The sequence below is a fragment of the Dunckerocampus dactyliophorus genome, chromosome 7 (assembly GCF_027744805.1).
Source record: "Dunckerocampus dactyliophorus isolate RoL2022-P2 chromosome 7, RoL_Ddac_1.1, whole genome shotgun sequence".
In the NCBI taxonomy this organism is placed as follows: domain Eukaryota; kingdom Metazoa; phylum Chordata; class Actinopteri; order Syngnathiformes; family Syngnathidae; genus Dunckerocampus; species Dunckerocampus dactyliophorus.
In genome coordinates this window covers 3,650,816-3,667,229 of record NC_072825.1, presented here as the reverse complement: position 1 = coordinate 3,667,229, position 16,414 = coordinate 3,650,816, and the positions used below count along the sequence as shown (strand labels likewise).

Below are 16,414 nucleotides of genomic sequence, written 5' to 3'. Positions count from 1 at the left end.
TTGTATGATTGTTTTTAATGATGGAGCTGAGGGAACTGGAAAGATCTCTGAAGTTAAATTGTTTAATGTAAGAACCATGTGCTGTGCTTTGTTTGACAGTCTTCCCATCCCCCAATACAGACGCACACAGAATGCACATGATCCCAAGCAGATGTTGATGTTGTAGACAGGTTGAAGTCCACCACCATAGCAGCTATTCAGCTGGTGTTGAACAACAATATTGACAAAGCCGCCATGTTTGCAGACTTTGGATTTCTGAGCAGCCCCTTTGGAGAGGCGCTCCTCCAAAATCTCAGCAAGTTGTTTGAGATGGCCATGCAGCGTTTGGTCCTTGCGGCGTTGGCTTTCCTACTGTGTCCCCATGAGACGCACAACGTGAGAGACGAGCCCCCGAGCTGCAAGCCGCTGACCGCCTCTTACTGCCAAAATGTAGGCTACAGTACCAGCCGTCACCCTGGCGGAGTGCAAGGCTTCAACCTGCAGCAGTTGAGTCAGGTTGTGGAGACGACCTGCTCGCCCCAAGTGGCTGCACTCGTGTGTCGCCTGGCCTTCCCACCGTGCGGCAGCAACTCAGAAGACGACGCCCGCATGAAGCCATGCCGAGCTTTCTGCGCGAAGGTCAAGGCCGAGTGTGAGGCCATCCTCAAAGCCCAGCGCCTGACGTGGCCCAGCAAGCTGCAGTGTGACACGCTACCCGAGTCCAACTGTGTGCAGGTGAGTCACTGTCATGGTGACTGATTATCAACGCTAATGAGACTCTTCAAACCTGATTGTTTCACTGAGGAAAAGATTATTGTATTGTTCTCATTGGACCCCTAAAATGTTGACATTTTTATGTTTGTGTGCTTGCATGTTCAACAGCAATCTGATACTGGCCCAACTTGTCAGAGTATCACAGTCCCTATGTGCAAAGACGTTTCGTACACCCAGACTGTCATGCCAAACTCTCTGGGCCATAGGAGGCAGGAGGACGCGGGCCTGGAGGTGCACCAGTTCTTCCCACTGGTCAAAGTAGAGTGCTCGCCCCAGCTGAAGCCCTTCCTGTGCTCCGTCTACATTCCAGAGTGCATGGCGGGAAAGGCCCGGGCCCCATGCAGAACTCAGTGTGAGGAGGCTCGGTCCGGCTGTGAGCCGCTGATGAGACGGTTTGGTTTCCATTGGCCGGACAGTCTCAGATGTGAAGACTTTTCAACATATTCATGTGAAAAGGTAAGCGGAAACCTCAATTTCAATCTGTAACATGTTTGACTGACTTGAATGATGACAATGCTGTTCCACTCTAGTCCTGTAGGTGGCAGTGATGCTCATTACAAAGTGGGTTTCACACACACACACACACACACAGACAAATTTTTCGCATCATTGCACCATCTCCAAAAGTGAGATTTATTGGCCAGTTAACCACTGGGGTTTCTTGGATATTGACATTTTTACATAGTCACAAAATAAATGGCAGGGCTACAAGAGCTGTTTCTAATATTTATACTCTCATGTAGTTCAATGAGCGTGCTTCGTACAATAATAAACCTCATTAATACCACTCTGACAGAGATTTGCAAAGGCAGAATTGGACTCATTGTTCATAATGGTGAACTGGTGAGTGTATGCGTTTACGTTTTTTTCTGCTTGTCTCCATGCAGGATCATGGCTCCAGTGTGACATCAGCAGGATCGTGTCAGAGCATCACCATTCCTTTCTGCAAAGATCTTCCTTACACTGAAACCATCATGCCCAACGCTCTGGGACACAAGACTCAGCAGGAGGCCACTCTGTACTTCAGTACCTTCTATACGCTGGTCCACACGGACTGCTCCCCTCACCTGAAGACCTTCCTGTGCTCCGTCTTCACTCCCGAGTGCGTGGCGGGAATTGCCAGGCCTCCCTGCAGAACCTTGTGTGAGCAGGCCCGGTCAGGCTGTGAGCCTGTGCTGAAGCAGTTTGGTTTAAGTTGGCCGGAAACGCTCGGGTGTGAGGCCTTTTCCACAGCATCATGCCAGCACGTACGTTTAAAAAACAACAAGCTGCAATGAATGATGTTCGTCCTAATAATCAGGGTGGTGGCCTGCAACTGCAAGAAATTGAATGGCATTATTTTTACCATTGTCTTTAATTTGTAAGATCACGTGTGACCCAATTTACATGGATCATAAATTACAAATTAAAAAAAAAATCAGACAAAAAATAAAACCAAAACAATCCTGTATATAAGTGAATAAATAAAAATAATAATAGTAATCAATTACATTAAGTATGAAATTAACATAACAAATATGTTGATAATAAATTAATAAATATGAAATGGTTCCTTTTTATTTTTAAACATTTTATTATTTAATATAAAATTATAGAACTATAACAATAAACATCAAACAATTGAAATAACCACACGGTTTTCACCCAATAACAGAGTTCACAGCACTAACTGAATATACAGTAATAAACATTGAAGTAGAATTTTTTGTCACCCTCTGGAGGCCACAGCGCCTTTAGCATTTGCCTTTATTGCCTAATGGGCCAATTGGCTTTGCTAATGCTAATGGTGTTTCTGAAGTGTGTGAAGTTGCTGAAAATGTGTTTAGTTTATGCACCTAGTCACAAAAGGACTCAGGCGTGTTTTTCTATGTAATTGCAGTACGCCGCGTCCAGCGGTGGCACCTGTGAGCCCCTCACCATTCAGATGTGTCAGGGTCTGTCCTACAACCAGACCATCACACCCAACCTGCTGGGCCACGCCAGCCAGCGAGAGGCCGCCTTCAAGATGTCTTTATTCAACATGATCGTACAAAACGCGTGCTCGGCCAACATACGCCACTTCCTGTGCATGGCGTACGCCCCCCAGTGCGTGGCAGGCCAAATGAGGCGGCCCTGCAAGTCATTCTGCGAGAAGGCCCACAAGAGCTGCGAGGGTCCGATGAGCAGCTACGGCATCCCGTGGCCGGCCGAGCTGAACTGCGACGCCTTCCCGCAGGACATGTGTGTCGCTGTAGGTGGAACGCTGCTGGTGTTTGAGTCATTCTTTTAACTTCCTACTTCATCATCCCATCTTCTGCCTTTTACAGGACGACAGCAGGCCAGAGGTGAATGCAAACACACACTCACAGGCCATAACATTCAGTACACTTGAGTAATAAGTTCATATTTCTTTTAACATCCCTTTCCTTACCACTGACTGCACAAGCTATATAGTATACTTTTTTATACTCCTGTTTGCTTCATGATGTTTTATTATTTCAACATCTTCCTTTCCTTCACTGCTTAATCTAGATCTAACATTTATTTGTGAATTTTGCAACCTGTAATTCCTTACATTTCTGTGTGTTCTTGCTGACAAAAGATGCTGGACGCTGACGGTGTTCTGGCCAAGTTGCAGGCTGGAGGGTACTCTGTTCGTGGCAAATGTCAGTTAATACTTTGACTTTTTTTAAATTTAATTTACCTAATTTTTTTTTTAAATACACTCACCACGGTGTTTATCTTCCCAAAACGTAGTGCTGACTCTCAGGACGGCCCGCATGCTGGTGAAACTCGCTGATGTATCCTTTACTGTGTCCTTTGTACGCCAATAGTGTCTTTCTGTTTACATTTCCTCCTATTGTTTGTGACGTATTCGGCTCACGAAATACGTCCAGGTTCTGTTTATCTTACCCAAACTTTTTCCACGTATACCGAAAAATGAAAGGATACGAAGGCCATATTGTGCAGTTTACACACACACACACACACACACACATATATATATAAATATATATATGTGTGTGTGTGTGTGTGTGTGTGTGTAAACTGCATCTCAGCTCAGCTTTGTGATATAGGGGAAAAAGCCTTTTATTAATATGGACTTCACTCTGTGTGCTCTTTTTTTCCCAATTTTTTCTGTTTTTTTTTTTTTTATTTTCCAACTACTTCAACTTTGTTCTTGTAAAGTTTCTACTCGTAATCTTTACTCCCATAATATTTAGACTTTGTTTATATTTTATATTTTTTTCTGTAATATTTAAACTTTATGCTACTAAAATGACATTATTTGTCCTCATAATATCACAATGTCATTTTCATAAAATTATGACATTTTCTTTTTAATATTTTGACCTTATTCTTTTAAAACGACTGCAGATTTTCCCATTTTTGCTTTTTTTTTTTTTTTTTTTAAGTTTCTTGATAAATTATATGTTTAGAATGTGCCGCAGGCCAAATAAAACACAAATGACCCTGGGCCGCACTTTGGACACCCTTTTCTTACACCATACTCATACTCACATGTGTTTCTCATACGTTTGTGACTGCCTGCCACAAATACATTTGGACTGCCACAAATAGATTTGGTGCTACCTTTTCGCCCTCGCTCATAAACATATAACAGGACACCAACTCCCTACAGTAGATGGCATTGTAACTCTTAACACATCTCATGTACAACTGGTCTTCCAGAGAATAAGAACACTTCAAGCAATTTTGCATTAAAAAATACAAAAAAAAGCACCAGAAGAAGGTTCATTTGTATTACTAAATGTATTTGTTCACTTTTTGTCTCCCGCTGCACATGCGCCATGGTCTATTATGCAAATTAGATGATAACATCGTGTATCCACTGCCACCAATAGATTGCAGTCCTGTGGGAGAAACTGCTCAACGGAGAAACCATTATTTGATATTTGTCATTATTTTATCATTTTGAGTCAGTGGAGCGAGCAAAGGCGATGACATTGATGTGTGTGTTGCTTTCTTAAGCCAAAACGCTCAGGCAGACAAATCTGGAGACCTGGATGTGGTGGAATTCTTCAAATTGGAGCATGACGTGGCTGTTACCAGGAGGGAATATGTGGAGAGCTATGAGAGGGAGACGCCACCTTCTGTCACACAAGCTCAAATGAGAGAGGCTCTGACTTCACGGGGTGAGTCCATCTTCTTCCAAGAAACCCCCCCCCCTTGTAAAATGCTTGTAAAATGTAAGCGGCTCACGTAGTGACCCTTGCGAAACGCCATTTTTTAAAGACTACAGGTGACACTGTATGTTATAAACCAGTCTTTCTTGTGTCACCTTTGGTTTTATTGGGTCCATCACACAGAATTGAACCTGAATAAGGAAACCTTCACGACGCTGTGGCTGGAATACAGCAGTCACGACAAGATTGAGTACGACGATTATGTCACTTTGCTGACCAAACTTCAGATCCTCAAAGGTAACGATGCAACTTTCCACTTGTACAAACAAGTGTGTGTGTGTGTGTGTGTGTGTGGGGGGGGGGGGGGGGGGGGGGGGGGGTTACACCTCATTTACCAGCATTACAAAAAATGTTTATTTAGTTGATAGGTTTACATTTTCTACACTACTCACAAAAAGTTAGGGATATAGGAATTGGGGTGAAAATTCAGGATGAACCTAATCCCTCACCACTTCATGCTTCGAACTTTGCGGCTTCACTCTGTCACGGTTCTTCAAAATACATGAAGCAATAAACCATGCTGTTTTTTGGTTTAATACGCCCTGTTATGAGTATATACTGTATTTTTTAAATTAAGCATCTTCAAGCATAAAAATGGCTAAATGAACTAAAAGACAAATATAAGGCATTCCGAAGACGCATTCAAAGACATTGTGATTTATGTATAGTATTGGAAACTGGGCACTGGGTATCAGTTATGTTACTGTAATGTTGGGCGAGACACACAAGCACCAAACACAAGCAAACAACAAGCTTCTATTGCAGGTTTGAATGACCTCACAACAGTTACATAGTCCCTAACACGACTGTTGCGGCTGTAACCCACACCAAGCTAGAACTCAACCCTGAACCCCCGACGTCACTTGCTGCCCCCCCGCCACTCAACTCCCCTTACACATTTATAGCAGCACACACAAGCAGAAATCTTATTTATGTCTTAAATGGCTTATTTTCTCGTATGTCTACGATACCAGGTAATATGAGTGTAAAAGGTAACCATGGGGTGTTATTTCAAGTCTAGGGGACTCTAATAATGTTAAAAAATGTATTTAGAAGGTCACAGACAGGTTTTTCATGCCCTAACTACATAAATATTCAATTTATTAATAAGGAATCATCCATCCATTTTCTATACCGCTTCATCCTCATTAGGGTTGCGGGGGCATGCTGGAGCCTATCCCAGCTGGCGACGGGCGGGGTACACCCTGGACTGGTTGCCAGCCAATCGCAGGGCACATATAGACAAACAACCATTCACACTGACATTCATGGACAATTTATAGTCCAACCCACGCGCACACGGGGAGAACATGCAAACTCCACACAGAAATGCCCAAGGAAGAATCGAACCCTGGTCTTCCCGATCCTCAGACTGTTCCTGTGTTGGTCAACATGCTAACCACTAGACCACCGTGTGGCCTAATAAGGAATCATACTTCACGGAAATTCACTTATCACTGTCCGTGATAAACGAGGGATTACTATGTAAAATTTTGCATGTGAACTTAATTTGACCTTCTGTAAACCTTTGAATGCACACATTCAACTGTCAGCAAAATTCAGGTAAATTTTTATTTTGTTTTGACATAAAGGCATACAACATGCCTTTCTATCACTCTTTTAGTCTCTCTTTTGCAACCTGCTGATGACACTCTGTGACTGGCAATGGTGAGGTACTGTTGATCAACTATCAGGTATGGCCTTGGTTTCATGATGTCAAAATGTGAACAGAACGTCTAATTTAGCCAGCTCCATTCATGGCTCACACACACCTTTGTGAATTTCGCCACTCAGCCAAAATGAAAATGAAATTTCACCCGAAAGCGGAACATCCCTACCTTTTTGTGAGTACTTCAGTGCTTGTTGCTGCAAACTGTAAACTTTTCAACACTTTCTGAGGAATTATTTGTATCAGTTTGACTGTTAATATTCCAAAAACACTTCCCGCCTCAGATCGCTTCCAGTCTCACCTCCTCAGTTTGCCGTGCGACTGCCAGGTGGCCACCTTCTCCTTCAAACAGGTGCGTTTACTGCCTGCTCTTATGCACTCACGGGCCACTTCATTAGGTACACCAGCACAATCCAAAACATGACTTTTATGAAAGAATCAATAAAAATGCTCAATTTTGAGAGGTATTAATTAAATGTTTTATTATACTCACTGACACACATTTTTTGTATTTTTTTTAGTTTGTATTTTTTTAAATGCATATTTTCTCTTTTCAGTTCATCGAGGCTGCTGTAGTGTGAAGACCAAACAGGACATCGTGAACAGGCATGTGAGGACCAAAGTTTATTAGCACCTTTCCTCTTATTCGTGACACAGTTTCATTGTGTTTTTCTTTTTAATCTCTCTTACACAATTAAAGGAGTATACAGTATATGCTGTCTATGATAAACATGGTGTGTAAATACATGGAATACAGTATATGTAAGCGCTACTGTTAACTCAGTGACTTGTATGAAAATGTTACCTGGAATGACAAATATTCATTGTACAGTGGAACCCCTGAAGTCAAACACCGCTGTTGTAACATGCTGGTTGAGTTAGAAACGTTTTTTTTTCTCAAGTTAATCCGTTCTGGGGTCAGTCACCATCACAAAACCTTTATTAACTACGCAGGCAATTTAACTTGTAAAATGCTCAACTGTCACATAAGTAGAAAAAGAAGTTAAACACTGAATAAAGAAAAATGCCTGACTAATGCGTGCTGGAGAGGGATGCTGAAGGCTGCTGAAGGTCGACTTCATGTTAAAATATTTAATTATGCTTCGGGAACTTAAGCAAAGCAATGCTGTCACCGAGTGGTCTTTTACTACTGGTACTGCTGGATGTAACATTCAGGAAGCTATGCTGTATGTTGAACTTTTATTTTGTGGTGCGCAACAATGTTGATAGGGAAATTGAATAAAATGCCTGCTTTAGTTCAGTAAAAAAAACAACAACAACAAGGATTTCTGATCATTTTCATGCTACTTGCTGGCCGTAATGCTTTCAGCTACATTCTATTTGCGTTAGCTCCTGCTTGGTAAAGTTAATTAACTAGTGTACATACTTAATATTTTAATTACTACTCTACTAAGCATTTCATATATTGCAGTCAGTTCTATTGACTGTTCTATGGTTACATGACATTTTTCTGGTCCCTTGAGTAGTGACATCAAAAAGCCAACAGACTGGGCAAAACGCACTTGTGGAGATAACGCTTTAGATGCTCCCTGAGCTGAGAGGTTTTAGGAGATTTGCAGACGTTTCATGTTGGACTTTGGAGGTTCTACTGTACAAACATCTTTACAATGAGCACAGTGGACACAGGAAGGCTGGAATTCTGCTCGTCCTTCCTCACATGCTCATTGTCACCTGTATGAACTGGACAGGTAAACAATATTGTCACTGTTATTGTTCAAGTGCATTCACAAAATGCATATTCTGCAAAGGTCGAATCAAGGCAACTGTACTCTTCTTGTATGTTGAAGTTTGTGTCTGAAAGTCCATTTGCATAACACTCAGAGTTAAGCCTAAATTACATAGTGAGCTTGAACGTATTATCACCAGAACAACAATGCAGGGACAGCTGTAGAGCTGTAGTAACACTCCACTTTCCGCTTTCATTACTACTGTTCACTGGCCACGTTGGAAGAGGTTGTGGTTGGGTGTCCAAAGTGCGGCGCAGAGGCCATTTGCAGCCTGTGGATTGTTTTTTGTTGGCCCGAAGTAGAAGGAGTAATGTAACAAGAAAAAGATGAAATGTTGACCAAATAACTATCCATCCATCCACCCAACTTCTATGCTGCTTATGCTCACTAGTGTTGCAGGTATGCTGGAGCCTATCCCAGCTGACTTCAGGCGAGAGGCGGGGTACACCCTTGACTGGTCGCCAGTAAATCGCAGGGCACATATAGACAAACAACTAGGGACGAGTATTCGTTACACATAATGCATTTTTGCCAAGTACGAGCATGAAAAGAGCACAGCTCATCATTACCCGTAATCGTGATGAAGGAAAATCTTCATTGGGTAACTACTTATGTATTCACTCTTCACGCTCTGTGATTAGCCAGTCACACACAGCGACCTGGCTGTGTGGGCAACATGTTAACCACTCGGCCACCGTGCTGCACTAATAACTATACTGTATAATGAATAATTAATAACAAAAAAAAGCTTTGTTTTTAAATATATACATTTTTAAGCCTTTAAAAAAATGTGGTACTCCTGTTAAGCCATTTAAGATGTAAATAACTCCTGCTCGTGTGTGTCACAGTGAATGTGTTCCCTGGGTGACGTTAGTTGCGGGCGGACAGATGCGTGGAAAACAGGAAGTGACGCCGTAAGTTCAGTTGTCATGGGTTATGGCCCCAGCAGTACACCTTGTTGTTAATATTATTATTATTATGACTATTATGATTGATAACTAAAACCTGCAATAAATGCCTGTTCTGGCGATCACGTCTGATGCTCGTCTCGCCGAACAACTACTGACACCTGGTGGCCAATTTAGAATACTACAATCACAATTACAGTGCTTCGTCTGCCTTGTATTTGTATTTTAGTTCATTTAGTCATTTTTATACTTGAAAATGCTTAATTTAGGCCATGAATAAGTACTATTTGCTTAAATATGCTTTTTGTTTACGATTAATCAGCCATATTCAACCACAAAACTAGGATTATTTTTTATTAATTTTTGAAAAACGCAATAGAGAGAGGGGACGATGTTTTTGTGTACTGAGGCTTCCGTCCTTCCCTGTCCAAAAACGTGAATGCGTTGTCGCTGAGGTCTTCCCAACTGCATCCGATGTTTCCGTCTACAGACTTAATGTGTTCAGCAAACAAATCTACTTTGCAGGTTTCGATCTCAACCCGTGTGTCCTCAACATATATGACCCAGTGGCCGGGCTTAATTCCTCTAAAAGGAGTCCAGTGCTTTTCAGTGGCAGTGCCGAGTGAGGTTAGTTCTGTCCTGTAGACCGGAGTCTTGTATCAGTTGTTTCCTACTGTGGCCACCATCAGGGGACACACCCACTAGTGACATAAATAAGGAAACTCCACACCTAAAATTTGAGAACTAAAGAAGCCTTTTGGACAAAAGGTCTTCAACAAACAAGAAGAGTCCAGCTTCCTCAATTCAACCATGACCTGGATGGAGAATGTACACAGACATCCTGTACTTACATCATCATACTGAAAAGTGGCGTTGCCATTTTGAGATGTGTCTCTGCGCCGGAAATGATCTGAAAACAAGCACATGCGTACGTTTTATGCCTGTCTCGGGCTAACAAAAGACAAACACAAATCCAAGTCCAAACATTTTAGGTGCTTTTCGTCTCACCCGTCAAGGCCCGGAGTCGAACGCAACAGCACACAAAATCATCGAAAGAGATCCTTCCACTGGTGCTGTAGCGCTTCATGATGGCATTCATGGCATGAGGGCTCAGATTGTAACCTGCACACAAACCAAGGGAGGGCCACAGTAAATGATATCAAATACGCTGATCAATCTAGTGTGATCATACCCATGGACGAGAGGGCCTGATGCATCTCATGAGCCTCCACTGTACCACTTTGATCGCGGTCATACGATAAAAAGCTACTTTTCCAGCCACTGAGCGCCTGCCATAGCTCCCTGAACTCGGTGAAGCCCATGGTGCTGGACATGTCTCTCTGACACACCCTGTCAAGGACCCTTTGTATCTCTTGTCATGTATTTTAAAGAGTCTTTACATCAGATTTTAAAAACAGAAGAGGCAGGGGAAGGATACGTCCAGCATGTTAATCATCAGTCTGCATGTGTCCAGGTTGAAGGCTGTGTTAGAAAATGAAAACAGCAGTCAACCAGGCATATTTGGAAAATGTGCACAATGACAGTTATTGTTTGTTGTTCGGATGCTGTTACGTTTATAACTCCCGGAGATGCCAGACTGAGTGAGGCATCGCTGCAGCTCGTCTGCTGAGATCTGGCCATCCTGAAGGAGAGACATGCACAATGTGGGTTTAATGTCATGACAATTATCATCCATCTAGCGGTTCTTTAATTCATCATGCAACATCTGGTCACCTGCCCGGCCACCGCTGCAAAGTATCCATAGAGCGGATCCTGTTGCTGAGACACAAAAGAAACACATCTTCAGTTTGGTCATCTTTTAGCATAAATATTTTTTTTTAAAAAAGTATTTGCAACAGGAATAAGGAAAGCATAGAGCCAGTATGTATTTACATAGATTTGCATACAATATGTGTAGAATTATGTAATAAATTATGTAATAAATAAAACTATTATTTTCGGTTGTTAAAGTGCCACCAAAAAACCCAGAACAGAGTCCTTTCCTGTTGTGCAAACTGCCCAGATTGGCCCAGAGTTAAAATTTGCAAGACACAATTTTCTGCTACTGACTACGTTTACTGGCCTTTACCTTATGTGACTCCTATTTTACTGCGCAAGGTGTGTCAAGTAAAACCAAAGATCAAATGCAATTAATCAGTAAGAAGCTGATAAGGTAAATAAAGCTATAATTGACGCTGCAGGTATGTTTCGATAGAACAGCATGGCTACATTTCTAGATAATTCGGCGAGGTGTTTCAAAGAAATTAAATAAAACCAGAGAGTGCATATTTGAACGCTTTTGGTAATCTAATCCAGCTCGATTTCCGCGCCTCTCACACAGGAAAAGCACCCCGGGACAGAGGCACTTTCCAGCCGACACATCCTCGCTTTTCTTACCATTCCTGGAAATCCAGCGCCCTGGGGAGGGGGACCACCGTATCCTGGATAAGCCATTTCTGTCTACTTGACAAGAAGTTATTAAAATGTGGACGTTGTAGAAGAACAATGTTCTTCTTGCTCCTCCCACTTCTTAGAGGGCGTGTCAGGGTTTGTTCAGAGAAAATCTAATACTGTGGTCGTCTAATAACGGTGATGGGCTAAAATGTTGTAGAATGTAGAATAGCAGACCAAAAGTAAAGTCGAAATTAAGAAAAATAACTTTTTTATGTTTTAGCTGTTCCGCCATGTTGTATTCTGAGTGTACTGATCACATGACCTGTAATTGAGCAACTCCCCGGTAAGTGTCGCGCTCTACTTTTATCTCACACTGACCCACAAGCAAGAAACCCTGACGTCATCATCTACAACATGGCGGACATGTCGCCAATCTCGGTGTGGTAGATTTGATTCATCAACATTCTCTGTGGACTCAAAGTCATTAGAATGGCGAACTGTTTACAAAACACAACCCCCCAGGAACGAATGGAACGTCTGGAGGATTTAGTGGCGTTTACGGAACAGTGCAAGACGCAGATACAAGAAATGTACGACCTCCTGGGATGGTCACACGACAACAACCAAGATAAGGTAGCAGCTAGCTGCAACGTCTTCTGACAACATTATTCGATCAACCTATATGTCATTGTATGTTTACTTTTGGATCACGCGAATTAAATAGCGCACTTGGGACTTTAAACGTGATCCAGGTTGTGGCCCAAACCAAGCAGTAGTTGTATGACGACCACTACAGCCAACCTACCATTGTACAGTAGTAATAAATGTGTGTTCAATATGATGTCATCATTAAGATGGTGCATCCGGACCGTCCCTCTTGATCAGATTCAGAGATTACATTGATTTATTGTCTCTATTCCAGGAACCAATGGAGCTGTGTCCTTATGACCCGGGCCATCGTGTCCCAGTTCGGACCATGGAGAGACACAAGGCCTCGTGCCGCCTCAGAAAGATGGGCTACACCCCCGAGGAGCAGGTGGAACAATTAACTGATTTTCATTGTGTTTGCATGAAGTAATAGAGCTGTAGGAAAATATCACGTTGTCATGAAGATTTCTTCATGGTTAAAAATAACGTTTTACAGGCCGAGATGTGCGATCCCTCTGTCTGTTATGAGAACACAAGCGTCAGAAGCTTTACAATGGGTGAGTGACGACTTTGGCGAGCAGAAAAAGGCAATAATGTTTTGGTTTTGTCAAAAAAAAATTGCTTATGCCTCCTTCCTGCAGATGAAAACATTCAGAACCAGGTGATCCTGCAGGCCAGATCTGCTGCGCCACTCATGAAAATGGAAGGTACCTTCTGGCAAGGTAACGTACTGGTTTGGAATGGTTCTGTTCAGTTATTGAAAGCACAATTACCACCAAGAAGTGCACACCATTTATCAAACGTTGTGGAGGGAAACCTATTAACTGATAACCATACTGTAACTCTTTTTGCCAGCCTGTTGTTGGGGGTACCAAGCACAGTGGTAGGATACCTAAAGGGCAGATCTAGACAGTGCAGTGTGTTGGTTGGTGGGGGTAAAATGGTCACTTCCAGAATGAGAAGAAGACAAAAAACAAGACAATGTCCTCTATTGTTAACTTTAATAATACTGTAGTAACATTTTCAGATTAGACCACTAGAGGGGAGTACAAACTCACCTGCTCAAACCAATTAGCTTGTGCCATTATCCTCCCAAGTGTTGAAAACTGTCATACACAAAAGCTATGTGCACACAAACACAGATTTTTTCGAAAACAAACATTTCCTCCACTTCAGTGTTCAATAAAATCTCCATCTACACCGATGGAGTTTTCAAATAATATCCAGCTCTGACGGCTTTCAGTGGGCTGGGCTCACCAAGGTTTGAAGAGCCAACAATTTCTGCCTCTCAGTCAACCGGTCAGCAGACATACATAATATTAATTGTGTTTATTATTACATATTAATATTTCAAATAGTATTTTAGTTGAATTTCGTTTAATTTAATCTTATTTTTATTCATCTGATTTTATTTGAATTTACCCTTTTTTGTGATTATTATTATTATTATTATTATTATAAACATAAGTGAAATGGGTTTTTTTCTCTCTCTCTCCAATACAGCACATCTGCTTGACTACTATATATGATTATCTTGTTTCCCTCACCCCCTTATATTTATTAATAGTCTTTTGTTAGTAAACAGCCCACTTCGCATTCTGTCAAATCTCTTGACATCGCATAAAACCTCCCTACCATTTGTCAGCTGTCCTGTGTCTTGTGTAGTGTGTTTTATAACCTCCAAATGTATGTTATACTGTATATGCACTCTATATGTGTATCACTGTTGTAAATACACACTCAATGTTTGCAAATAAATAAATGAAATAATATCCGTCCACATAAAAACACATCCAGAAGCCTGAAAAAGCTACTTCAAGCGATTTTGTCGTGCATTATAACGCATCTGTTCATCAATATAGTGAGATATTAGATGTATACATTTGAAAACATCCTGTCGCAGCTGATGTCTGTCATCTGCTGTTTGTTCTGTTTGCAGCACCAGGGTGAGTATTAGGAGGCGGGTTCTAGAAAGTTTTGCTGCTCTGGTTCAGGCTAACTTGACTGTGTGCAGTATCCTTTTGACTTCATATCCTTTCAAACAAAAGACAAGCATGCACACTTTTCCCTTTATCTACCGGAGAAAATAAACTGTATATCAAGTATATGTGCCTGTATTACAGAGGATGGCCTGTTTATGTGATCTACATGTTCTCTGCTGGTCCGTCAGGTCAATTCTCTTACCAGCCCGTCGACGTGCCGCAGAACCACAAGCGAGCTGTGTGCGACCTCACGGTGGCTGACCGCCTGGCTCTGTACGATCACGTGATCAACACCCTCAACAAAGAGAAGGTGGCCGCCTCCTCCAGCAACGACGAGCTTTACGTGGATTTGGTGTCCAAGCTAAAGAAGGGTAAGATGTTCATTTGGTATTTGCAGTTCCCTCCTTGGTGCCATCACGAGGACCTCTTGTGTAGGTGAAAAACAGAATGAGCCAAAGACCCACCTGGAGCGGATGGCGGAGATGAGGGACTACAAGAGGCGGCGTCAGTCCTACCGCGCCAAGAACGTTCACATCACCAAGAAGTCCTACACGGAGGTAGGTTCAGTGGAGCCATTGCTTACTGACCTTTTGTTAGACTTCATCCTTATCACCCCTTAGGTCATTAGAGAGGTCATCCAGGTCCACTCGGACGAGCTCGGCAGACAGTGGAAGGAGGAACATGAAGAGGAGGTCAAAGAAGAAGAGGACGATAGAGCGGTAACCTCCCAAAGGTTCGTGGACATTCTTACACAATAATTACATAACACAAGTTGAGTGTGAGTCGCAACAAGTGATTATGGGAAGTTCATAAAAGATTGTGTGGTACTGAATCATACAAGTGAGGCAAAATGGAGTGCACTACTTACGGCAACCAGCCTAGGCGCTGTTGTGGCATGCAGATCTTAACTGACCTCCTTCCAACATTATTTTGATCAATACAAAAGTGGCATCAGACAACAGAAGTTCAGCATTCTATATCTATTATTACAAAAACAGTCAATCAAGCACATTTAGTCAAATGCTCATCCGTAGTCCTAGCATTCAAACCCTTACCAACATGACGATTTGCCTGACAGGCGTAAACCGGATGAGCGGCGGTCTGCGTCAACAGAGTCGCATCACTCGCGTGGCAGAAGCCATCGCAGTCACGACAGAGACAGAGAGAGCAAGAAGAAGCGGAGGAAGAGGCGAGTCTTCTTTTGTTTGAGTAAAGCGACTCCTTCACAATTCCACCTGTTCTTATGGGCGGCTGTCTACATCTCTGTAGGGATTCCCGCTCACCAGAAGAGCGACACCATGACAGCAAGAAGAAGAAGAGGAAGAAAAGGAAAGAAGAGCGAGGGAAGAGCGATAGTTCCTGACCAGATAGGTCAGCATACGATAGGAATTACGTTTTGGTAACCCGCAGCATCAACATGAAGAACTTTCAACTGTTTTACTTTTTTATGATGATGTTTGAAAGTGATAAACTGAGAGGTAAATTAATGTCAAATAAATATATGGAAACACATTTTTTTTCTAATTGTCGTTCTTATATGTAACGTAATGCCGTTTTGGGACTTGTCCAATCAGAAGAAAGGCTTTTGTGGAGGAGTGGAGCTTAAAGGTCCCATCATAAATGGAGAGTACAGTTCAAATGAAAGTTGCATGAAATGTTTTAACCACTGTTTGCTGCTGCTGCTCTTCTTTTGACTGTCTTACCGTGTGGGCAGGCTCCGCCCCCAAAGCCTCTGGATTGGGCCGGAGAGGTTTTCAGCTGAAGTCATGGAATGTTGGACACGAGTGTCACTGGTGCTTCTCTGATGCCACAGGGGTCAAAGGTCTCCCTGGTCTTGAGTTGACTCATTTTTCGTCACGTTTATTGACGACGTTTGGTGGCTTTGGTTTGACGTTTACATGTGTGCTGACATGTAAAAAGCTTAGGCACGATAATTAGCATATTGTTAGATGAAAACATATCTAACAGTCAAAACCAAGTGTTTTTTTATTGACTCATTAGATTGCGGTACCCATTTAAGTGGCACTGGAGTGTGTATATGTTAGAATATATTATTTGTAAATGAGTTTGCGTTGTATTTAAATGAGTTATTTTTATGGAAACCCAGTTTTCAGTGTAATTTGGT

The 16,414-nt window shown here is 42.2% G+C and overlaps 3 protein-coding genes across 4 annotated transcripts; 2 read left to right on the top strand and 1 right to left on the bottom strand.

The window, feature by feature from the left end:
• Positions 1–187: 187 nt before the first annotated feature.
• On the top strand, positions 188–7,892 carry LOC129185175 (atrial natriuretic peptide-converting enzyme-like). Of its 2 annotated transcripts, XR_008572040.1 has the most exons (13): positions 188–714; positions 862–1,209; positions 1,641–2,000; positions 2,633–2,983; positions 3,060–3,077; positions 3,335–3,398; positions 3,490–3,533; positions 4,739–4,889; positions 5,064–5,177; positions 6,565–6,634; positions 6,735–6,784; positions 6,894–6,961; positions 7,167–7,892. XR_008572040.1 is itself a non-coding variant. In XM_054781929.1 (11 exons), exons 1-11 carry the CDS (start codon positions 235–237, stop codon positions 7,188–7,190), a joined length of 2,022 nt encoding a protein of 673 aa, XP_054637904.1. In that variant the 5' UTR covers positions 190–234; the 3' UTR covers positions 7,191–7,892. The 2 variants fall into 2 exon arrangements, 1 of the variants encoding a protein (XP_054637904.1); XM_054781929.1 differs by lacking the exons at positions 6,565–6,634; positions 6,735–6,784 and having other exon boundaries at positions 190–714.
• sri (sorcin) lies at positions 7,221–11,974 on the bottom strand. The gene is made up of 8 exons (XM_054781936.1): positions 11,663–11,974; positions 11,000–11,044; positions 10,838–10,907; positions 10,704–10,747; positions 10,458–10,605; positions 10,274–10,387; positions 10,117–10,175; positions 7,221–8,310 (listed from the first exon to the last, which is right to left on the bottom strand). Exons 1-8 carry the CDS (start codon positions 11,717–11,719, stop codon positions 8,284–8,286), a joined length of 564 nt encoding a protein of 187 aa, XP_054637911.1. The 5' UTR covers positions 11,720–11,974; the 3' UTR covers positions 7,221–8,283.
• On the top strand, positions 11,409–15,792 carry snrnp48 (small nuclear ribonucleoprotein 48 (U11/U12)). Its single transcript, XM_054781933.1, has 9 exons — positions 11,409–12,292; positions 12,582–12,695; positions 12,804–12,864; positions 12,949–13,029; positions 14,478–14,660; positions 14,725–14,846; positions 14,910–15,022; positions 15,368–15,478; positions 15,559–15,792. The coding sequence occupies exons 1-9, from the start codon at positions 12,149–12,151 to the stop codon at positions 15,650–15,652; spliced, it is 1,023 nt and encodes a 340-aa protein (XP_054637908.1). The 5' UTR covers positions 11,409–12,148; the 3' UTR covers positions 15,653–15,792.
• Positions 15,793–16,414: the final 622 nt, after the last annotated feature.

Bases quoted from the DNA above. Each gene is read 5' to 3' on its own strand.
- snrnp48 (XM_054781933.1), top strand. From the start codon at position 12,149: ATGGCGAACTGTTTACAAAACACAACCCCCCAGGAACGAATGGAACGT. The intron at 14,661-14,724 runs GTAAGATGTTCA...CCTCTTGTGTAG, and splicing joins GGTGTCCAAGCTAAAGAAGG to GTGAAAAACAGAATGAGCCA. The intron at 15,479-15,558 runs GCGAGTCTTCTT...ACATCTCTGTAG, and splicing joins AAGAAGAAGCGGAGGAAGAG to GGATTCCCGCTCACCAGAAG.
- LOC129185175 (XM_054781929.1), top strand. From the start codon at position 235: ATGTTTGCAGACTTTGGATTTCTGAGCAGCCCCTTTGGAGAGGCGCTC. The intron at 3,399-3,489 runs GTCAGTTAATAC...CCCAAAACGTAG, and splicing joins GTACTCTGTTCGTGGCAAAT to TGCTGACTCTCAGGACGGCC. The intron at 4,890-5,063 runs GTGAGTCCATCT...TCCATCACACAG, and splicing joins AGAGGCTCTGACTTCACGGG to AATTGAACCTGAATAAGGAA.
- sri (XM_054781936.1), bottom strand. From the start codon at position 11,719: ATGGCTTATCCAGGATACGGTGGTCCCCCTCCCCAGGGCGCTGGATTT. The intron at 10,606-10,703 runs GTATCCTTCCCC...AGGGTGTGTCAG, and splicing joins TGATGATTAACATGCTGGAC to AGAGACATGTCCAGCACCAT. The intron at 10,176-10,273 runs GTGAGACGAAAA...GCTTGTTTTCAG, and splicing joins TCGACTCCGGGCCTTGACGG to ATCATTTCCGGCGCAGAGAC.